Source organism: Cervus elaphus, chromosome 18 (genome assembly GCF_910594005.1).
Source record: "Cervus elaphus chromosome 18, mCerEla1.1, whole genome shotgun sequence".
Classification (NCBI taxonomy): domain Eukaryota; kingdom Metazoa; phylum Chordata; class Mammalia; order Artiodactyla; family Cervidae; genus Cervus; species Cervus elaphus.
In genome coordinates this window covers 81,706,551-81,731,391 of record NC_057832.1, presented here as the reverse complement: position 1 = coordinate 81,731,391, position 24,841 = coordinate 81,706,551, and the positions used below count along the sequence as shown (strand labels likewise).

The following is a 24,841-nucleotide window of genomic DNA, read 5'->3' as shown; positions in this document are numbered from 1 at the left end:
TATTAGTTGTGGCCTTTTCATATAGCTTTTATTGTGTTGAGGTAAATTCCTTCTATACCTAATTTACTAAGAGTTTTTAATCATCAAAGGGTGTTGAATTTTGTCAAATGCTTTTTCTGCATACATTGAGATAATTGTGTGATTTTTGTCCTTCATTCCATTAATGTGGTGTATCACATTGACTAATATGGATATATTGAACTATTTTTGTTTTCCAGGGATAAGTCCCACTTGGTCATGTTGTATAATCCTTTTAATATGCTGTTGGATTCAGTCCAATATTTTCCAGAGCATTTTTGCTTCCATGGTCATCAGGGATTTTGGTCTGTAGTTCTTTCTTTGGCTACAGTGGTTGACTTGCAGGATATTAGTTTCACCACCAGGGACTAGAACCCAGGTTCATGACAGTGAGAGCACCAAGTCCTAACCCCTGGATGCCAGGGATCGCCCGGTTCTCTCTTTTTTTTATGATGTCTTTGTCTGGTTGCACTATTACGTTGATGCTGGCCTCATAAAATGAGTTTTGAAATGTTCTCTATTCTACTATCTGTTGGAAGAGTTTAAAAGGGACTAGTATTAATTCTTTAAATTTTTGATAAAAATGCAAAGCTCTCCAGACCTGGACTTTTTTGGTTGGGAGGTTTTTGATTATGGATTCAATCTCTTTATTGTTATTGATCTGTGCAGGGTTTCTGTTTCTTCTTGATTCAGGCTTGGTAGATTGTATATTTCTATTAATAGTTTAGGTATGTTGTGTTTTCATTTTAGTTTGCCCTGAGAAATCTTCTGGTTTCCTTTTTGCTTTTGTCTTCGACCCAATGGTTATACTAAAGTGTGTTGTTTGATTTCCATGCTTTTGTGAATTTTTCTGGTTTCCTTTTGTTATTGCTAGTTGAACTCAGTTGTAGTCAGAAAAGAATGATTTCCATTTTCTTAAATTTGTCTAGGCTTGTTTTGTGACCTTGTACATGACTTGCCCTAGAGAATGCGCCACATGTGCTTGTAAAACAAACAAACAAAAATCTCCATGTCTCTTCTCAAAACTACTCTAAATACTTCACTTACGGCCACCAAATGTGTAGATTTTTTCTATACCAAACAATTCTTCAATTTTCAGTGGACATCAACTGGGTATCCTCCAATTCAATTCAATTCTGAAACTACTACCTAGAGTTAGCATCCAGTCTCACAGGTTAAGAGCTCAGTCCCACAGGATTATGCTGCTTTCCTCCCCCCCAAAATTAGATTCTAGTCCAGGTCGTCACCTGTGCTTCTGACTAACCAGATGTAGAGTAGCTCACAGAACTCAGGAAATAGCTTACTTACTAGATTACTAGGTTACTGTAAAATAATATAACTTGGGAACAGTCTGATGGAAGAGATCAACAAGACAAAGTATATAGGGAAAGGGCCTGGAGCTTCCATGCCCCTCTCAGCAACTCCATGTGTTCACTGACCTGGAAGTTCCTCAATCTCATAGTTTAGGATTTTTATGGAGGCTTCATTGTGTAGGTGTAACTGATGAAATCAGTGGCCATTGGTGATTAAACTCAATTTTCAGTCTCTCTCCCCTTCCTGGAGGTTGAGGGTGGAGCTGAAAGTTACAATCTTTAAGTAACTATATAGTTAGTTCCTTGGCAACTAGGCTCCCATCCTGTGTTTATTTAGGGGCTTTCCAAAAATCACCTTAGTACCATAAATTCAGATGTAGTTGAAAGTGGCTTGTTATGAATAAAGAAAGTTACTACTTTCATCTTTATTACTCTGAAAGTATTATAGGAACTAAAAATAAAAGCCCAAATATTGTAACAAAAGATGTTCCCATTGCTCTTATTAAGAAATTACAAGGGTTTGGGGACTTCTGTACTAGAAATGGACCAAATATAAATTTTAAATTATAAATCACAATATTACAGTGATTTTAAAAATGTGTTTTCTGCTATTATTGGTAGAATGATCTACATACATCTATTAGGTCTCTAGTCATGAGGGTTTTTTTTTGTTTTTTTTCTTAAACAAATGTGTGTGGTGTGACTCTCATGAATTCCACCCAAATAGAACAAAAGAAATGTATTAAGTGTTAATGATATATGAAACTCAAGTAATTTCCCCCAAGACAAAATTTCATAAATTGATGTTAAAAAAAGCAGTTTATTTATTATTTGCCCTTTGGAATGCTAAACTTTTTGGGAAATAATATTGACTAGGAAATACCTAATCAATTGGTTTTCAACTCTTAAAGATAAGATGAATGATGAATTCAAGAGTCTTCATATCCTTCAAAAGGATATGAAGAATACTATATGAGAAACAGTAGATGCTTGTGTTTTCCCAGGCCAGGCCAAAATGGAAAGCATTCACATCACAAATATAAGGATCTAAGTTTAGATACAAGAATGGTTTTTATATTTGAGTGATGGACAAGACTACTTTCTAAGGTATACTTGTAAGTGTCATTTTTGGACTATTGAAAAGAAAAAGGCTTGTCTTTCTTCTGAAGTTTTAAGGGAAGAAAATGGATACATAGCTGGAGAAGTAATTTTCTTTTACTGTGGGTACAGCCATACTCACCAAATGCTGTCCAATGTACTATAAAGAAGTATATTATAGCCTAATCCACTCTGTAACTTCTTGGGGTCTGTTTTCATTACATGAAGAATTATATCCACTCCTCCAGTTCCAAAAATTTCCTAAGAGATTTATTTACAATTATTTCTTGAAATAAACAAATAATCATTTTCTTTCCCATTTCATCCTGTCCCATAAAACTTTTCAACTAGGAAAATACAACATTGTTAAGAAAATAGTGTATATGTGCATGCTCAGTTGCTCAGTCATGAACAACTCTTTGTGACCCTATGGACTGTAGCCCACAAGAGTGGGCTGTTCATGGGATTATCTCAACAGGGAAAATAGTACAGTAATACAGTTTTGTTTTGTTTTCAAATTTTTACTCACTATTCTCAGGAACTTAAGGCAAATTATTGTAAAGTTGATTATTTTTTAAGAGAGGATACCAATCAATATGCCAACTTAATGCCCATTTATATTTTTCCTTTTTCTCTTTCTTTACAAAAAAAAAAAAAACCCGTAAGACTTGTCCCATGGTTTTTTTTTTCCACACTGTAGTGAATGTAGTCTAACATAATGTCAGATAAATACCAGATAGCAACAACTAATTTAAGGGGTTAAAATTCTATTATGGAAGATTTTCTAATGTTTCCAAGACAGAAATAATCAATAGCAGTTAAAACTTTTAATAATTTATATAAAGTTATTACCAGTTAATATTAGTCCCATACTAAGTACCTTTCTTATAGTCCTGTTATTCTATTCTGGGTCCCAGTAAGCAAGACTATGAGTATTTTCCAGAAGAACATAGGCACAAGATGATAGAATATAAGAAGTTTCACCAAAGCTTGGAGCTAAGTATGTATTTACTATTCTTTTTGCTTCTCCCTCAAATCACTGTATTGAAGCCTTCATAATTTTTAATTTTTACCTTTCCAAATCTGCATTATTATGTAAGTTATTAATCTCTGAGACTCAGAGTTTTCTAAGGCATTAAAAAGATCAAAAGGAATTAAACTCTTTTTTAACTTTTAGTTTTAGGTATGAACCCAGTTTAAACACAAAATAGCATTTATAATGGTACAGCCACTTTGAAGAACTATTTGCCAGTTACTTCAAAACATGACACCTAGCTTATGATTGATCAGTTGCACTCCCAGGTATTTACCAAAGAGAAATGAAAGCATTTTTTTCCCACAAAAAGACTAGTACAGCAACCTTAATTAAAGCTTTAAAGATAGTAGTCCCAAATGGAATCAGCCCAAGCGCTTATCACCAAGGGATAGAGAAACAAATTTTGGTATACAATGAAATACTATTCAGCAATAAAAAGGAATGAATTATTCATATATGCAACAACATGGATATATTTCAGAAACATGGTGCTGGGTGACAAAAACCAGAAATAATAAGGTAGATAATTATGTGATTCTATTCATATAAAGTTAAAGAATAGGCAAAACTAATTTATGAAGATAGAAATCAGAACAGTGGGTTGCCTAGAGGCAAGTAGGGGCATGGCTGCTAAGCAGCGTGGAAGTATTATAGAGAGAAAAAATTCTATATATTAATTGGGATACTGGTTAAATGGATGACGTTTGTCAAAATCGAACTATATACTTAAGATCTATATACTTTATGTAATTATACTCTAATTATAAAAAGAATATTAAATCTTCATAAGATTAAGAAACACCAACATTTATGGACATTTACTAAGAAATAGTTCCTAATGTCATGTGATTGAGAGATCTGAAAAAAACTTTGATTCACAGGCATACATACCTTCCTAGGAATATGATATTCACAAAGACCAGATAAAATAAGTAAAATATCAGACTGAATTTCCAGAAGAATGGCCTCTTCCTTATCATTATACTTGCTTATTGTATTTTTAAAGATTCCTGATTTGAAGAAAGTTAAAGAATGTAAAGTTACTGAACACTGTATTTTTATTTTGATCAATTACTGTTCTGAAATTCTTATAAAATTTCAACTAGAAGAACTATTTTTAAAAGCGTTATTTTCATTGCATGATTTCCTAGAAGCTGTAGACAGATGATAAATGGATTCTTTGAGATCTTAATACAATCAATATTCTGATATATATAGAATTTCTAGTACATAATTAATTGAATATCATTAAAAGCAGCCTTTTACAACCTGATACTTCACCAAGAAAACAAAACTGTTTAAAAATATGCAGTTTCATGAGGCAAAGACACATGCCTTTGCAAATATATGACCAAAATACCGATCTTAGCTTGCCTCATCTCTTCTTTTCCTTGTGATTAACAGGGTCAATTTTAAGTAAAGGTGGAAGAGTGCCCTAAGTATGTTTTCTTTTTCTGTTACTTCTTTCTGTGTTGTCTACTTATGTCTACCTGAAGGCATTTTTGACAACTTAGGTAGCAATATTCTTGTGTCCTTTAAAAGTTCTCCCTTGCTTCCAATCAAAATTTTAAAAGACTTGAAAACAGTCACTTTACACTGATGGAACGTCATTCACAAGAACATTTTGCTTCAGAAAAGGACTTCTCCTTTAAACTTTATATAAGGAACTAAAGTCACTTCTTCACTTAAAGGGAATCAAAGGGAATTAGCATTAACAGCAAGGTGTGGAGCTATATTTCAAAGTAAAAGGGCCATGGAAACCATAGCCTATTTCCATAGTTGTCCCTGAAGGGACAGTTCTTGGTCCTGTTACAGTGAATTACAGGTGAAGGATCAGAGTCTAGGAAGGCTAGTTGAGTGTGCTGGAGGCCAGGGCAAAGGTATGCCATGGACAGAGGCCTATGTTCTCTCATTAGGACACCTTCTAGGAACCCAGCTTGGCTTGCCTCAAGTTGGCTTCTCTTCTCTAGATTAACTCCTCTTCTTCCTATCTGTGTACAGGTATGTCACTTTCCCTGTTATCTGTAATAAATGTTATGTTAATATTGAATTATTTTCTTAATATTTATCCTTTAACTCCCTACATTTACCCTCTCCGTGTCCTATTTTATTTTTTTTTTTTTTTTTTTTTTTTTTTTTTTTTTTTTTTTTTTCGTGTCCTATTTTAAATCGTTAGATATATTTCTTTCCTTTTTCCTCTTTCCAAAATAGCATTGTATATATAACTTCCCTAATCCAAACTACTAATAGCTCCCCGTGCTTAAAGTGGATGAAGTTCAAACTCTATTATTATCTGCCATTCAAAACTCTTTCTTGCTTGGCGTCTGACTAAACAATTAACTTTATCTCATATTATTTATCTTCATAAAACTTTGACTCCACTTAAACTAGCTCTGAACACACCATCATGTATATTTTGGCTTCATGTCTTTGCTCATGCTATCCCCTTGTGTGAAGGACCATTTCTTTCTCTTTTTTTCCCCTTGAAACAGCCTTATCTTCACACCCTAACTCATAAAGTTTCCTGTTAAGATTGCCCAGCCTTGAAAACTACTCTGTGGCATTTACTCTCTGTATTACTCACTAGGTGCTTTACTGATAGTGCAGGGTAACTCATACTATCTTTCTATGACATATATCTTTCCTTTTGTTTCCATTAAGGCAAGGTCCTGAGAGTTCTGCTCTATACATATTTATAACATCAGTGCCTAGATAACAGGTATATAAACATTTGTGTTTACAATGCAATTACTATTTATTGAGTTTATTACTACTACGGAGCCCTCTGTTAGACTCAGTAAGAGACGATCCCTACCTCTAGGAACTCACATAATAAAGATCAATTTCTTTCAAGTTAAAGGGATGAGGTCCTAAGAAGAAAAGAACCCTTGCTATTTGCTTTTCCTTCCCCTCTTGCCACCCAGGTAAGATTAAGACTTTCTCCTGGATAGATGGAAACTGTATTCATCCTGTTAGGCTGGGGCCTTAACATTGAGTTCTGCATAATAAAATGTGCACAGAAGAGATAAAATCTACTTTCAGGTTTGATCATCCTAAGTAAACTCATCAATAAACTGAATGTTTTTGCCTACACCTTTTTTTCAATATCTTCATTTTGTTTATTTGTATTATTGTTAGAGGGTACCACCCCTATCCAGACTTCCCTGGTGACTCAGCTAGTAAAGAATCTGTCTGCAATGCAGGAGACCTGGGTTCGATTCCTGGGTTGAGAAGATCCCCTGGAGAAGGGAACAGCTACCCACTCCAGTGTTCTGGTCTGGAGAATTCCATGGACTCTATAGTTCATGGGTTCACAAAGAGTAGGACATGACTGAACGACTTTCACTTTCACTTTCACCCTAATTCACTACTGATGGAAGAGTGGGCACTTGTCTTAACAGACAAGAAAGTTTTTAAGTAAGCATTTATAATAAACTGACATCCAGCAAATTATATCACTTACCCATGTGGCAATCACTGATCATGAATATGACTAATATAACTCTTACTTCTCAAAGTCAGGAAAGGTTAGGGCCAGAGAACTATTTATTTTTTTTTTAATAATAAAAGGCATAAAGTTTTAACTCTAGGGGTTCTCAATTTTTTGAGAGCTCAATTTTGAACTCAATTTTGAGCACATATGTATGAATTTGGGAGATAAAGTGACTTAGCATTGTCAACTCTAATTTAAAAATTAAGGATATCCTGATATTTCACACCAGAAAGCCTATGTAAATTTCTGGTATGTCAAATGCACTAGAAAGTGTAATGCTATCCTCTTTTAAAATGACTCCAAAAGGCCTGGCCAAAAAGTGGTGATCTTACTACTAAAAGAATGAAACATAACAATAGTCCATTAAAAAAAGGACAAAGATAATCCTACATGAAACCATATCTGAATTAAATAAATGTATAAAGGATAAGTAATCATGGTGTTTCAGTAAAGACAAACTAATTTATATCCATAGTATGAAACAAAAATCAGGAGTTTGTCAGCTATCGGACAAAATAAATGTATAGAAAACCATTTCAAACAAAATTTCTAATTTATAAAAATCCTACTTTCATCAGGACAGGAACATGTTACGTTTTACCTATTAGTTGCTGAATTGCTCCCTTTTCACACAGATCCTTGTTTATAGTATCATTCTCAAGGTAGACCATGGCTCTCAAGAGTCTTAAACTGTAACGCATCTGGGCAAACTTGTTGCCACGGCCACCTGCACCATGAAAACTGTTACCATGACTAAAGAAGGAATCTGTAAAAAATATTAATAGTTTAGTTTACATCAAGAAATTTAGACATCACTTCTATCTATATAAGTTTAAAGAGATGGTAAAATTTTGTCATACTTCAGGGTTTTTCTTTTTAGAGAAGTAAATGTGATTCGATTCCCTTCCTCTATTTCCTGTATACAAATACATGTTTTTGAATTTTACTCAAATGTATCATTATTGCATGTATCTTTTGTCATTTGTTTTTTATTAATGCAACATTATGTTTTTAAAATTATTCACATGGTTACAAGTAGATCTAGATCACTCAGTTTTAACTGTTTTCCACATCCACATTATAAATAACAGTTTATCTGTTCACTAGTACAAACTGCTAAGATGAACATTCTAGTTCATGTCCTCTTGTTCCCACAAAGAAGTGTTTTGCCTGTGACACCAGAATCCTGTAGGGTACACCCACATGGAGTTCTACTCAAGTTGTCAGATTGTTTCCCAAAGTGGTTATATGAATACAATGTTTAAGAAATAGATTTTTTTCCTTGCTCTATTAAATGTGAAATGGTAGTTCACTGTTATCTTAATTTGCAGAGCAATTACATTGCCTCTGTAGTGCAGCGGGGTTGAATGTCTTTTAAATTTTTTTTTTTTTTAATTTGAGATTTTCTCCAAATATTTTGAAGAATCTTCTTGGCAAACCTTATTCTTTGTCTACTCTACTGAGTTATTTTCCTTTCGATATTTATGAGTTCTTTATGAGCCTGAATTCCAATTGTTTATCAGTCAGAGGGGTGAATAAATATCTTCTCTCAATTTGTAGATTGTTATCTTATTCAGATTCTGTCATTCTGTCACACAGATATTTCTATTTTACAGTAATTGATACATTTAATAATCTTTTATAATCTTATAAATACTTTAAGTTCTTCTGTTTTTTAAAAAAATCATTTTTCATCCTGTTATCATAGAGATAATCTCCCATATTTTCTTCTAAGATTTTTACAGTGTTTCACATTTAGGGTTTTAGTTCATTTTGCAATTGATTTTTTAAAACAAGTTAAAAGAATCTAATCTTTATTTTTTTCACAGAGCACCGACTGCCCGAGCACTATTTTTTTCTCATTGATTGGCAATATCATCTCTGATAATGCCCACCTCCCATATATTCCATTTCACTGGTCTATTCCAAGCCTAGTACAATATAATTTTAATTACTATAGCTTTATGGTCAGTCTTGATAAGTAACAAGAGAAGTCCTCTTTCTTGGATATAATATGCATTCTTAGAAAGGCTCTTTTAGAGGTATCTTTTTGTTTCGTGCTAGAAAAAAAAAGTTCAAAGTACTGTTCTCAGTATTGTGTATAGGTTTAAAAATGTGGGTTCTCGGACCAGACTCCCTGTATTAAATCCTGGCTCTGCTACTTACTATGTGAAAGGGACAAGTTACTGAACTCCTCTGACTAAGTTCTAACCACTGACCTACCAGGCTAATAACAGAACCTCTAACTCCTAGATTTGTTTTGAGGCCTAAATGATTTAATAGTGTTGAAAGGGTTAAGGCCTACCTCACAGTAGGTACTCAATAACTGTTAGCCATCAGGCTTCCTTTGGTTAAGCAGCATTACCTTTTTTTTTTTTTTTGTCTTATAGATTTCTATAAACATAAATGACATAAAGGAGATGCAGGAGAATTGTTTTATTTAATGTGCAGGAAAGATTGAGGGCAGGAGGAGAAGGGGACGACAGAGGATGAGATGGTTGGATGGCATCACTGACGCAATGGACAGCACCGACTCAAACTTTGGGAGTTGATGATGGACAGGGAGGCCTGGCGTGCTGCAGTTCATGGGGTCACAAAGAGTCGGACACGACTGAGTGACTGAACTGAACTGAATTTAACATGACTAAATTTAATAACTCATCATATTAAAAGCTAGAGAATAAAAATAAGCCATTGTTTTCTCTCCCTCATTGATAAATGAGTGCTATTCCTGATCTAATGAAAATGTGCCATGTAAAATTATTTCCAAAGCAAAGTTACTACCAGAAAAGAATGCAGTATCTTCCTTATAATTTTTTTTAAAGAATATATTTATTTCCCTTCTAAGAATTATGAGAATTGAAATGAAGTAGTCATATAAATTATGGCTCTGTTAATTTAGCAGACAACCTGTGGCTAGAGATCTAGATTTGAAGCTCCATGAAGGTAGGATTTTATTATTTTGAACATATGTTTCTTTAGCAGATAAAACAATATATGGTAACTAGTAGGCACTCAATAAATATTTGTTGAATGACTAATTACAATATTATAGGACTTATTATAATTATTGGATAGGTCAAAAAATTTAAATCAGTTTAAATGAATGATTTCTTTTACTGAAAGGTAAGCATCAGGTATAGCTAACATTTACTAATGTCTGATTCTAAATGAAATCTCAGACTTTTTTCTTAAAACATCATTTAAATATATTAAAATCACTGAAGGTCAGATCAACATTTTTAGTTCTCCTTTTAATTGTATTTCTTTTTGTATACCACCATTCAGTTGAAGGATTTCCTCGTGGCTCAGATGGTAGAGTCTTCCCGCAATGTGGGAAACCCAAGTTCTATCCCTGGGTCAGGAAAATCCCCTGGAGAAGGAAATGGCAACCCATTCCAGTATTCTTGCCTGGAAAATTCCATGGACAGAGGAGCCTGGCGGGCTACCATCCATAGGGTTGCAAAGAGTTGGACATGGTTGAGCGACTTCACTTTCACTTTTATTCAGCTGAAATATGTATACTGAAATTTTGACAGGAATCTGAAAGCCCACTTACCTTCATTGTCACACCATGTTAGAAATTCAAGGACTCGAGCATTTCCCGTATAGAACATGTACTCGTCTATTAAAAAAGGAGCCACTGATGACAAAGTGGCAATTGCATGCAGCTGTAGTTCTTCATACTGTGCTGCAGACCATTCAAGTATTTTGTGTTTCTCAGGCTTTTTAACATAGGTAAACAAAGCCAAAATAATTTTGCCATCAATTAATAGCTATGAGAAAGGCAAAAGTACTATGTTAGAAACATAATTAAAACAATTTAATCTAAGGAAATTTAATAACAGATTTCCAATTTGATGTGTTACTGATGATTTCAAAATATTTCCTTCCTAAAGATTCCAAGCTATGTTAAGTACCAAAAACTAAAAAACCAAAAACCAAACTCAATAATAGCAACAGTTCACTATGATTCCCCTTTCTGGGCTATGCACTCTATGGCTGACAATAATACATAATAAGTAGTAATTTTTAAATCTATATTACTTATATATGCAGTTTAGCTCCTGCTTATGATAAAACCACAAGAGTCAAAAATTTGGGGCAAATAAGCTGGTGGTTATTTCTGCTTTCCTTGCTTTCCTAAAAAAGAAACATTTTAGAAATTCAATTGTATATTTGAGCTGTATACTTTAATAAATTGTACACTTCAAGAAATCAATTTTGTCTGAAATTATGATCATGACTGTGGCTAATTTTTAAGCACAGGCAACAGAACTTACACAAATACTCTATTTAGTTTGTACTGAATCCATGATTTCGATAAAAAGTACAATGCTATGATAATATGACACAATCAAGTTAATATTATAGTTGATTCTGATTGATACATATTTATGGTTCATAAGATAGTAACACACCATGTGCTATATTCTATTCAACTTTCTTTTCATCTGGCATTATCCTACAAAGACATTTTCACAACAGCATCTATGAATTTTTCTGAAATTTATATTATTCCACATGGAAAGAGCACAAGATTTAGAACTGAGAAAGCAAAAATAACTATTAGTTCTAGCATTGCTATATTAAACGAATAATTTTTTTGAAATACTCTGTGAACTGTAATAGTACACATATTCATTATCACTACCACTACTGAGTCACAAACACAAACATATGACAGGAAAAAAATGGACTGATTCCATTGCTTACATCTGTGCTTTAAGTAACTTACCACAGTCTCTGTGCCATTTGACCCTGTAACTGTCATTAAAATGGTTATATGATACTCCATTGTAATAATAAAACACATTCTATTAAGTTTCTATATGGCATTTCAGAAAATACATTTAGGTTCTACAGAGTACATGCTTTTGATATGAATAATTAAGTTATAATTGTAAAGACAGGCTTTTTCCTGAGCATTTTTTGGTATATTCCTCAAAGTGGCACTACCAAAAATTTTTCTTAGCTATTTTAATCCTCATAATAATTTTATGAGATAGGTATCTTTTCCATTTTGAAATTGAGATAACTGGAATTGAGAGAAGCTAAATTGCTTAATCAAGATCACATTACTAGAAAGCAAAGAAACTTGAGTCTACCTGACTAAAGCCTTAATCACCATACTATAAGCTCAAACTACTGCACAATTGCACTCATCTCACACGCTAGTAAAGCAATGCTCAAAATTCTCCAAGCCAGGCTTCAGCAATACGTGAACTGTGAACTTGCAGATGTTCAAGCTGGTTTTAGAAAAGGCAGAGGAACCAGAGATCAAATTGCCAACATCCACTAGATCATCAAAAATGCAAGAGAGTTCCAGAAAAACATCTATTTCTGCTTTATTGACTATGCCAAAGCCTTTGACTGTGTGGACCACAATAAACTCTGGAAAATTCTGAAAGAGATGGGAATACCAGACCACCTGACCTGCCTCTTGAAAAACCTATATGCAGGTGACGAAGCAACAGTCAGAACTGGACATGGAACAACAGACTGGTTCCAAATAGGAAAAGGAGTACGTCAAGGCTGTATATTGCCACCCTGCTTATTTAACTTCTATGCAGAGTACATCAGGAGAAATGCTGGGCTGGAAGAAGCACAAGCTGGAATCAAGATTGCCGGGAGAAATATCAATAATCTCAGATATGCAGATGACACCACCCTTATGGCAGAAAGTGAAGAAGAACTAAAGAGCCTCTTAATGAAAGTAAAAGAGGAGAATGAAAAAGTTGGCTTAAAGCTCAACATTCAGAAAACTAAGATCATGGCATCTGGTCTCATCACTTCATGGGAAATAGATGGGGAAACAGTGGAAACAGTGTCAGACTTTATTTTGGGGGGCTCCAAAATCACTGCAGATGGTGATTGCAGCCATGAAATTAAAAGACACTTATTCCTTGGAAGGAAAGTTATGACCAACCTAGATAGCATATTAAAAAGCAGAGACATTACTTTGCCAACAAAGGTCCGTCTAGTCAAGGCTATGGTTTTTCCAGTGGTCATGTATGGATGTGAGAGTTGGATGGTGAAGAAAGGTGAGCACCAAAGAATTGATGCTTTTGAACTGTGGTGTTGGAGAAGACTCTTGAGAGTCCCTTGGACTGCAAGGAGATCCAACCAGTCCATCCTAAAGGAGATCAGTCCTGGGTGTTCATTGGAAGGACTAATGCTGAAGCTGAAACTCCAGTACTTTGGCCATCTGATGTGAAGAGCTGACTCATTGGAAAATATCCTGATTCTAGGGAAGATTGAGGGCAGGAGGAGAAGGGGCGACAGAGGATGAGATAGTTGGATGGCATCACCAACTCAATGGACATGAGTTTGGGTGGGCTCCGGGAGTTGGTGATGGACAGGGAGGCCTGGCGTGCTTTAGCTCATGGGGTCGCAAAGAGTCAGACACGACTGAGTGACTGAACTGAACTGAAGGTAAACATATGGGCTGATGAAAGATTTGCAGTTGTGACTTTTAAAAAATTATACTACAAAGTGAGACAATTTTAATTTTTGCTTTGATTACTTTTTACCTGTATAGTAGATAAATCTTTACATAGGATCACAATTATATTGAATAGCAATTTCTTCAACTCAAAATCTTCATAGGAATTAGAAACCTTAACACCTTTTACCAAAGGATTTTGACTTTTAACTGTGAGGGAGAAAAAAAAGAAAAGGAAAATAAAAGCTGAAATGATGTATAAGACATATTAAGATAATTATAACTTGAAAGTTTTATGTTTGTTACCTTCATTAAATGTTGCAAATAATATCAAATCCCTGGTAAAGCCAGACTCCTAATAAAAATGCACAAAAGAAACAGATGGATGAATTAATTATATGGAAATTAGGTTACAGATGCCCATATTTACCTAATATTTAAGTATATTTGTCACATTCTCCTTGTCATTGACTTGAACTCATAAAGCACTAATAATAGGAAGGGGTGAAAGCAAGAAAATAAAAACATATAGCCGGATATACCTGTAATTTATTTAATATTAAACTTAATTTTGTAGGTCCTAAGAAACATTTTTAATTATTCTATGAATATTTTATAAGATGCTGTTTAAAATTTGTTAGGAACCTAAAAATGTATTACTACAAGTTACTTATGTAATTCATTATCCATAGCTTCAATTGACAAAAGAAGGAAAGAAAATAGTTATTTTCAACAGCTTTTCTTCTTAACACCCCCCAGTTCCCCATCCTGACATCAACCACTCTCCTATATGAAAGGCTTGGTCAAGAGAAAATAAACAATTCCTATTTAACCCAAAAAGCCCTGAAGAATGACGAGAACTGCAGACATTTCAGCATGAGGGAACTCACTCCTGACAGAGATATTCTAGGAATATCTACCTAATATGTACATTAGGAAGAATTTATAAGACAAACTTTGGGCTTTTGAGCTTGCAACTATATATTCCTACTACTTTAAGATCCACATGTTTTTTTATTTTTTTTCCATTTATTTTTATTAGTTGGAGGCTAATTACTTTACAATATTGTAGTGGTTTTTGCCATACATTGACATGAATCAGCCATGGATTTACATGTGTTCCCCATCCCGATCCCCCCTCCCGCCTCCCTCTCCATCCCATCCCTCTGGGTCTTCCCAGTGCACCAGCCCTGAGCACTTGTCTCATGCATCCAACCTGGGCTGGTGATCTGTTTCACCCTTGACGGTATACTTGTTTCAATGCTGTTCTCTCAGAACATTCCACCCTCGCCTTCTCCCACAGAGTCTAAAAGTCTGTTCTGTACATCTGTGTCTCTTTTTCTCTTTTGCATATAGGGTTATTGTTATCATCTTTTAAAATTCCATATATATTCATTGGTATACTGTATTGGTGTTTATCTTTCTGGCTTACTTCACTCTGTATAATGGGCTCCAGTTTCATCCATCTCATTAGAACTGATTCACATGAATTCTTTTTAATGGCTGAGTAATATTCCACGGTGTATATGTACCACAGCTTCCTTATCCATTCGTCTGCTGATGGGCATCTAGGTTGCTTCCATGTCCTGGCTATTATAAACAGTGCTGCGATGAACATTGGGGTACACGTGTCTCTTTCAGATCTGGTTTCCTCGGTGTGTATGCCCAGGAGTGGGATTGCTGGGTCATATGGCAGTTCTATTTCCAGTTTTTTAAGAAATCTCCACACTGTTCTCCATAGTGGCTGTACTAGTTTGCATTCCCAGCAACAGTGTAAGAGGGTTCCCTTTTCTCCACACCCTCTCCAGCATTTATTGCTTGTAGACTTTTGAATAGCAGCCATTGTGACTGGTGTGTAATGGTACCTCATTGAGGTTTTGATTTGCATTTCTCTGTTAATGAGTGATGTTGAGCGTCTTTTCATGTGTTTGTTAGCCATCTGGATGTCTTCTTTGGAGAAATGTCTGTTTCGATCTTTGGCCCATTTTTTGATTGGGTCATTTATTTTTCTGGAATTGAGCTGCAGGAGTTGCTTATATATTTTTGAGATTAATCCTTCGTCTGTTTCTTCATTTGCTATTATTTTCTCCCATTCTGAAGGCTGTCTTTTCACCTTGCTTATAGTTTCCTTTCTTGTGCAAAAGCTTTTAAGTTTAACTAGGTCCCATTTGTTTATTTTTGCTTTTATTTCCAATATTCTGGGAGGTGGATCATAGAGGATCTTGCTGTGATTTATGTCGGAGAGTGTTTTGCCTATGTTCTCCTCTAGGAGTTTTATAGTTTCTGGTCTTACATTTAGATCTTTAATTCATTTTGAGCTTATTTTTGTGTATGGTGTTAGAAAGTGTTCTGGTTTCATTCTTTTACAAGTGGTTGACCAGTTTTGGAAGTTTTGGCCACAGCAATCAGAGCAGAAAAAGAAATAAAAGGAATCCAGATAGGAAAAGAAGTGAAACTCTCACTGTTTGCAGATGACATGATCCTCTACATAGAAAACCCTAAAGACTCCACCAGAAAATTACTAGAGCTAATCAATGAATATAGTAAACTTGCAGGATATAAAATTAACACACAGAAATCCCTTGCATTCCTATACACTAACAATGAGAAAACAGAAAGTGAAATTAAGGAAACAATACCATTCACCATTACAACAAAAAGAATAAAATACTTGGGAGTATATCTACCTAAAGAAACAAAAGACCTGTACATAGAAAACTATAAAACACTGATGAAAGAAATCAAAGAGGACACAAATAGATGGAGAAATATACTGTGTTCATGGATTGGAAGAATCAATATTGTGAAAATGAGTATACTACCCAAAGCAATCTATAGATTCAATGCAATCCCTATCAAGCTACCAACGGTATTCTTCACAGAACTAGAACAAGTAATTTCACAATTTGTATGGAAATACAAAAAACCTCGAATAGCCAAAGCAATCTTGAGAAAGAAGAATGGAACTGGAGGAATCAACCTGCCTGACTTCAGGCTCTACTACAAAGCCACAGTCATCAAGACAGTATGGTACTGGCACAATGGTACTGTATATATGGTATACAGTATATATGGTATATATGGTACTGATATAGGTCAGTGGAACACAATAGAAAGCCCAGAGATATATCCACATGTTCTTTAAAATGTGAAGATGTTATATCTGTTGATTCACATTCATGGAATTCACCCAAGTGTTTGCAAGGATGTTAATGAGAATTTGTTGGCTGACCAAGGGCTTCCATAGAAACATAGGTCCACGTACATATTGCAGCCTTGACTAGGAAGCTATATAGGTAATGAATGAAAAAATGACTTTTAAACTGAGGCCAGGCCCCAGTTTGCACCTTAAAGAGATGCTAAAATTCAGGGTAAACCTGTAATCTTAGTGGTTTGAAGAACCAGAAGACAGAGGCAATCACAGGCAACCTGTGGGATAATATCAAAGAAATCAAACATAACTATAATCAGTTTCAGAAGGACAGGAGAGAGAGAAGCGGGTTGGACAAATATTTAAAGAATTGTGGTCCCAAATTCTCCAGGTGAAAGTGGAAGTGTTAGCTGCTCAGTCGTGTCGACTCTTTGAGACCCACAGACTGTAATCCTCCAGGCTCCTCAGTTCATGGAATTCTCCAGCAAGAATACTAGAATGGGTAGCCATTCTCTTATTCAGGGGGTCTTTCCAACCCAGAGATTGAACCTGGGTCTCCTACATGGCAGGCAGATTCTTTAGCATCTGAGTCATTGAATCACTGGTTTTTCCTTAAATTTACATATTCAGGAAATTTAAATCAAAGTTAATAAGTAAATTTAAAGGAAATCAACCCTGAATATTCATTGGAAGGACTGATGCTGAAGCTGAAGCTCCAATACTTTGGCCACCTGATGCCAAGAGCCATCTCATTGGAAAAGACCCTGACACTGGGAAAGATTGAAGGCAAGAGGAGCAGGGGGTAACAGAGGATAAGATGGTTGGATGGCATCACCAACTCAATGGACATGAGTTTGGGCAAACTCCAGGAGATGGTGAAGGACAGGGAAGCCTGGTGTGCTGCAGTCCATGGAGTCACAAAGTCAGACACAACCAAGCTACTGAACAACAGTAACATATTCAGGAAGATGTATGAATCTCAAACAGGGTAAATACGGAGAAAAATCACATCTTGGCACATTATAGTAAAACTGCTGAAAACCAAAAATACTTTACATAGAACAGCAATTTGAAATAATGACTGCTTCTTATAGAAAACAATGGGGGCCAGAAGACAGTGGAATGATATCTTTAAAGTGCTAAAACAGAATAAAAATTGCAATCTACAATTCCATATTTTGTGAACACAGATGTCAAGAATTAAAGTTAATTAAAGCTAGTCTAAGATACAAGAAGCTAAGAAAATTTGTTGCTAGCAGTCAGCAGATCTGCATCACAAGGAATGGTGAAGGAAATTCTTTGGGTGAAAGAAATGATAACAGTTAGAAACTCATATCATCAGGAAGAGATGAAAAACATCATGAATAGTAAATATGTGAGTAAATTATAGTACACGAGGAAGATCTCAACTGCCCAAAGGGATAAAAAGAAGAATTGGCAGAGTGCAAGTATACTGGTGACCATAATGATATTATAACCTGGTATTACAACAAAGCACATAAATGTTGGGAAGATCCCCTGAAAAAGGGAAAGGCTACCCACTCCAGTATTCTGGCCTAGAGAATTTCATGGACAGTTCATGGGGTCACAAAGAGTCAGACACAACTGAGTGACTTTCATTTTCACATAAATGTTACAACACAGTTTAGGACTCCTTCCTCCCTGCTACACCCACCGCTTCCACAATTAAAATTAAAATGCAATTTGATTTATACTTACAATCATTGGTGCCCCAGGATTTTGAGATATAATTGTTGTGATCACTAATATGTCGTTTCTAAGCTGACGATCATAATGACTAACGCCTCTTATAAACAGATTTTTAAATACTTCCTTCAAAGCCCTAAAAAAATAAAATCATATCTTTAAAGCTATATTTCTACAGAAATACTCCTTAAGTACTTCCCACCAAAATCTCCCTTTTTTATTCATTTCAAAATATTTCTAATCTTTTCTCTTTCCAAATCTACCTGTAATTCACTGAGGGAGCAAATAAGAATCTCTCAATCGAGTCTATAAATGGTGGTCAAAGTGACTTTTCTAAAAGATTCAGTTACATCATTCTTCTTTCTAAAATTACTTAAGGGCTTTTTCCTTTGTTCTCAGGATAAAGTCCTACCTCTTTACCACGACTTATCAGGCCTTCCATGCTGTGATCCCTGCTAACATTGTTAGCTTCATCTTTCACTATTCTACCCTGTATTTTCTGCTCTATGTTGAATTTCTTTAAATTTTTCAATTTTGCTAAATTCTGCTTTCACTTCTATTCCTCTGTCTAGGGTGCTGTCTACATGCAAAATTCTTGTGTTGCTAACTCACATTTAGCATTCAGATACCAGATTAGAGTTTGTTATGAAGTGTTCATTAACTCTCCAAGTATGGGTTAGGTTTCCTGTACAACGGGCATTTGTCACTTTATCTTCTAGGACCTCCTTGCTCTTCTTATGATAACAATATCCTTAGTCTTATTTAGGCAGTCACTCTTTCCCCACTTTTGGTCTTGTGATGCTGTCTTTAACTAAAAGGAAGCTAGTTAGAGCATTCCTTCTTTCTGTCACTAGTAATTCACTCTGGAATGGGCATATGGCCAGCACCAGGTTAGCAGGAACTCAGAAAAATTTTCTTTGAGCTTTTGGAATAGCTTTTTTTTCTGCTTGGTTTGGGGTTGTGATGATGTGATCCTAGACTTCTTTGAGCTAACCATATGGATCTTGAGACTTAAGCCAACACACTGGAAAACAGTGAAGAGAGATGAAGAGGGCCCAAGTCCTGATATTTGCTGAGTCTTGAATACAGCTACACATGAAATCAGTTTTATCCTTGACTCCGTAGTTACATGAGCTCATAAATGTCCTATTTGGTTTATATCAATTGAGTTGGGGGTTCTGTCACTTGCAAAGAAAAATGCACTGATCTACCCTCTTCTGGAGAACATGAAGAACCTTGCAATAATTCTCCTTCATAATATTTAGTATGCTCTCTTTTAGTTGCCTATTTACTTGTCTGTCTCTCTTAACATAATACAAGTGCCATGAAAGCAGAGACCATCTCTATACTGTTTCCAGTTTTACTTCCACAGCCTAGTACTGAACTTGGCACAGAGCAGACAGTAATTATTTGATAAATAAATTATTAAGTAACTTAAAGTCTCACTCATTTTATTGCTAATGCTTACTGCAATATCTGGAAGAGAGTAAATACTCAAAAACAGGTTTACTAAATGTACAAATGAGATAGTCCTTTTAAATATCTAATTTTACTTTATATATACTCAAGGACACATTTACATTTACATTTGTTAGCAAGCTACTTTAAGTGTCTTCCACATAGAAAGAAAAGACTTGTTATTATGCAAATACATTTATACCATGGTACAAAAAAAAGTCCTGATACATAGCCATCATATGAATCAAAAACCTAATTGAACACAAATTTAAACGAAGAGTTTAGTTATGCACCAGCTATCATTTTAAGGCTAAAAACATTCCTATCTAACCCTATATACTTACAGCAAACATTTCAAGTTACTAAGCTGTTGTATGATTTCTTCTTTTGAAGATTTTTCCAGTAAGTTCCAAAGTATTTCAGATGAACGAAATAAAAGTTGTCCAGAGGGATCTGGGTCATTGAGGTGAGCACAGATTCCACTGGCTGCTTGTGCTTTCACCATTAAAGTACAATTAACTTCTGAAAATAAATTCTAAAATTGTTTTAGACTCGACATTATTAGATAAAAACAAAAACAGTTGAGAATGAAGTGTTCAGTTATGTACATAATATACAAACCAGAAGTTGAGAGATGTTGCAGAGCTTTAAGTACCCAAAGTTTCTCAACAAGTTGATTTTCAAGCAACTCCAACGACTGAACCATTGTTTTTGCCAGTCCTCCAACTTCAGCCATTTTAATCTTATATGAGGAACTAGCCTGCTGGTAACCTAACAACAATTAGTGAATAAATATGTGCAACCATTTCACATAGAAATCATCTACATTAAACAAAGGAATGAGTAATTTATCACTAAACAGCAACAACGACAACAAAAATTTTTAAAAAGTATATGGCAAAGGGTCGGACACAGCTGAGCAACTGAACTGAACTGATATGGCATTTTAAAATGGTATAGCATGGGGTAGGCAAACTTATTCCATAATAGGCCAGGTAACAAGTATCTTAGGTTTTGTAGCCTATAAGGTTTCTTTCTCAAATATTCAACACTGCTACCAGAGCACAAAAGCAGGTATAAACTGTATAAAAATAAGTGGGCATGGCTGTGTTCCAATGAAAGTTTATTTACAGAGGGCTGGTTTTGGCTCTGGATCCATAGTTTGCTGATCCCTAGTGTAGAATTTGAAATAGGACCACAGTTTTGGAGACATATCTTAAATGCTAAAATGAACATTATTTCTTGTGTCTAGATATACCTTTCCATAAATGAAAATGGCATGATTACAAATACTAAATATATTCATATTCAAGTCAATGCACGACTTTAGTGCTTTCAAGGGACCACAATTATGCAACTTGGTGATGTAATTTGGCAATGAAAATATAATGCTATTCTGATAAATGCTAGTGAAATATAATGGCATTTTAAGGAAGCATGATTCTTGGTGATAATAACTCCCATGAGAAACACTACCACCTCTCCTTTGATACAGCTGCACGGGTGGTTGCCCAACAATCAACTCGAGAGAGATTAAATATACAGCAGAGGGTACCTGTTCACTTGAGATGCAGCTATTTTCTCTCATAGTGATACACTATCTATCTCCCTGATTTCTTGACTTTTGAGACCAACTAGATTCTTTGCCATGGTTCTGAGATGTCTGTTATTTCATCTTTATGAATTTGATCTTTAGCCCTGGACATGGCCCTGTCCTTTCCTGTGATGGGTTCTCTATGGTATGCCCTATCGACTCACTTTAGGTGTTTAAAAAGTATAAAGAGGAAACCAAAAGTTGCATAATTTCATCATTCAGAGATAACAACCTTAACATTCTGGTATATTTCTTACAGTACTGATATTTTTAATGTATCATATAATTTTAACAATACACTGTATGTAGAATTTTATATTCAATTGTAGCCACTAAACATTTTATTGTAAGCCTTTTCTCATTCTATAAAACATTTTCCCAAATCATGGTTTTATTTGCATAATAGCCTGGTTGCATGCCTGCACTTTATGCTTACTGTATCTTTATATATTTAGTTTACATTTATATAGAAGGATATTGTAATATTAAGGCTCATGAACCCGATTCCTGTCCCCAGGGATATGTCTCATACAGTTGCCCTACTGATGACTTTTCAGCTGTGGTCCCAGATATCCAGCCATGCCATCACCTGAAGCCAACTGCGTGACAGCTACTGAGAGCACTGCCTAAGGTTTCCAATATTCAGAGCCTGGTTAAATTAAGATCGCCTCACTTCTCTGCACCTTAACTCCTCTGTCTTACCTTATACATCATTTGTTTACCCCCCTTTTTTTCTATCTTAAAAAGACAGTGTATATATTGCCTAGGTTAACCTTATGCTTGTACTCTTAATTCCATCCTCTCATGCTTTGGGAATTTCTTCCCCTCATTTTCCAAATACTAGCTTCTTGTTCCTCTGCCGATAGGGGAAAAAAATGAACAAAGCCAAGAATCTTCTTTGATTTTGCTACCAGTGGAGTTGTTCTGCATCTTCCTTCTTTTTCTTCTCCATCTGATCTTAATGTGTAAGTCTGCATTCACTGCCTCTATCTCACAATCCTCTCATTCTCTGGTCTTGTATCTGTCCTATTTACGGCAATAGTTCCACCAAAGATGTACTAGAGTTTTCCAGATATCACATCAATTGGTACTTTGACTCTTCAATTACAGAAGCCTCTACAGTATTTGACACTAGGACTACTGCTTCCTTCATCAAATATTTTATCCACTGGCATATAAGACATGACAATCTTTTGCTTTTCATCCTCCACTTTGAACCTTCTGTCACTGCCAATTTCTTTGGATCGTTTTCCCCCCTGGATCTCAGTATGGGCCCTCTCCACGCTGTTACTCTTGGTCCTTTCTGATTTATGTGTTTTATCTCCTGGAAAAACTCAAGCATCCGGATGGTTTCAATTTTCATCTCTATTTGGGTGAATTCTAAACCTGTATTTCTGTTAGTATTCAGGGTCTACTATCTATCAAACACTTCCTCCTGTTTATCTCATGGATAGCTCAAATCTGACAGTTAATCTCTCTACTCATTTCTTCACTTCAGCTGTCTTCCCATTTTTCCCTATTTATAAATTATCTTTTTTTTTTTCCTACCAGAGTCTTATTTTCACCTATCTTAAGGAACAGAGAACTTTAAAATGTATTTTATATCTTCTCTCCTTTCCTAGATTGATTATAAATTATGGAAACTATGAATGTAGGAAATATAACCTAAAGTAACATTATATCCTCCATATTGCAAGTGCCCCATATCTTGATATTACCCATTTCAGTGTGACTCATTTTATCATTATATATTAAGATCCCTTAGCTGTAACATGCAGAATTCTTTTTCCAGAAGTAGTGGAGAATATTACTAGCTTTAGGGATCTAACATTATAAATGTTAGAGAATAATAATATTACCAACAGTATTAAATGACATTAATAGTAATAATTATAATTAAACTAGTTTGGGTTTAACCTTAAAAATTGTTATAAATATTTAGCATCAGAATAAATATCTAAAGTTGAGACAAGTTATATAATTTTTTTGTTTAAAATGACTGAAGAGCTTGAGACTGCCAAAACAGCCTGTTTTTGTTGTGTTGCATTTATGATCCCCACTCTGTCTTTACAAGTTCAAAGAGAAATGAGAATGCTCTGTTTTATAAAGACATAAGTTATTACTGAAACAGCATTGAAAACTTTACCTGTAATATGCTTTTTTGGTGGTTCTGCATGATAAAAGTCAATAATACACTTACAAATTTGAATCCTCAATTCAGAATTTGGTATTTTCATTAAGTCACCTGTCAGAAAGATGAATGAATGCTATTTAATAACAATGACATATGTTTATTTACAGTTTTAAGGATAAAGTATTAGTAACATGATTATTAAAATATCATCATCAGAGATTCAAACTGGATCATGTAATTTTAAATACATACACACATACAAACATACACACAAAACACTCTATCTATCCTTGTACCACTTGGCCAACAATCAACTCAGCCTTTCCTTTCCAAGAAGAAAAGAATGGTAATTAGCAGTTAGAACAAGATTGCCTAAGATTAAATCCTGCTTGACCACTTACTACCTGTATAAACTTGTGTCTCAGTTTTCTCATCCCATAAATTGGTATAGAAATAGTTACTACTTTAAAGATTGCTGTGAGAATTAAATGAGTTAGCCTGAGAAAAGGGCTGAGAGTTTTCCTCCCTAGCTAGAGAGTCAGTAATCTATTGCCTCTAATAATGTATCATTTGCTTAGAAAAGTTCCAGCTGAGTTCTGCCCCCTCAGTTTATTGACAGACTGGAAGATAGTGTTTCTAGGCAGTCTTTGTCCTGCTGGTAATAATTTTATGTTCAAGTTATTGTGGCGGGGATGGAGAATAGGGAAGATTCCTTTTCAGTCATATCTAAACAACTTTTGAATTGGCTTCAGCCTATACTTCAAACTGGATTGCATTTGCTCTGGTGAAGTCCTCTAAGTATGATTCCTAAGAGAATCTGAGAATGATCAGTGAGATTCTGAAAATGATCCATGCCTTCTGGGCACCTGAGAACAACTGCAGTCAGGAGTATCAGCTTCAGGCAGAAGAAGATCTGCTTGGATTCTCTGAGGGAAAGAGATAATTAGATGCCCCTTGAAGATCTGTGTTTTGCATTAGTTCTTGCATAATGTTTATCTCTGAGCGTAGCCAGTGAGTGGGTAAGCAAGTGGACGGGAGGAGGGAGCATGAAGGAAACAGCCTAGATTTAGGAGAATCTATCTGCAAAAACTAACACTGGGGGAAAAAAAAAAAGACAGGCTTGAGATTATTCTCTTAATTTTTCTGGACTCTCCTTTGTGGTTAAAAACTTACTATGTTTTGAAACAAATTAGGCAACAGGAACAAATAAACTTTTCCAACAAAACTAGCCAAACCAAGTTTACGGGAAATGCTAAGGTTTCTTGTCTGTTTTACTATCATTTTAGTTCCCGTAAATTCAGATCATCTTTCACGGTTTCCTGTTTTACAATCTCAGGGCAGAGTACCAACTTTTTCCTTTATGTTTCCAGAATCCTGCTGTTAAGTGGAAAAAT

The 24,841-nt window shown here is 35.1% G+C and overlaps 1 protein-coding gene across 3 annotated transcripts in view; it reads right to left on the bottom strand.

Annotated features, from left to right (window-relative positions):
* CFAP69 (cilia and flagella associated protein 69) overlaps nt 1-24,841 on the bottom strand; it is a 59,233-nt gene that overhangs the window by 16,269 nt on the left and 18,123 nt on the right. For 2 of the 3 annotated variants that reach the window (XM_043873088.1, XM_043873089.1), the window contains exons 6-15: nt 23,460-23,558; nt 20,341-20,490; nt 20,064-20,241; nt 18,274-18,397; nt 13,710-13,758; nt 13,492-13,613; nt 10,518-10,734; nt 7,560-7,724; nt 4,357-4,475; nt 2,572-2,690 (exon numbers count right to left, since the gene is read on the bottom strand). In XM_043873088.1, the coding sequence (XP_043729023.1) occupies nt 2,572-2,690; nt 4,357-4,475; nt 7,560-7,724; nt 10,518-10,734; nt 13,492-13,613; nt 13,710-13,758; nt 18,274-18,397; nt 20,064-20,241; nt 20,341-20,490; nt 23,460-23,558 (1,342 nt within the window). The remainder of the gene's footprint in view (nt 1-2,571; nt 2,691-4,356; nt 4,476-7,559; nt 7,725-10,517; nt 10,735-13,491; nt 13,614-13,709; nt 13,759-18,273; nt 18,398-20,063; nt 20,242-20,340; nt 20,491-23,459; nt 23,559-24,841) is intronic. The other variant, XM_043873090.1, reaches the window with a different exon arrangement.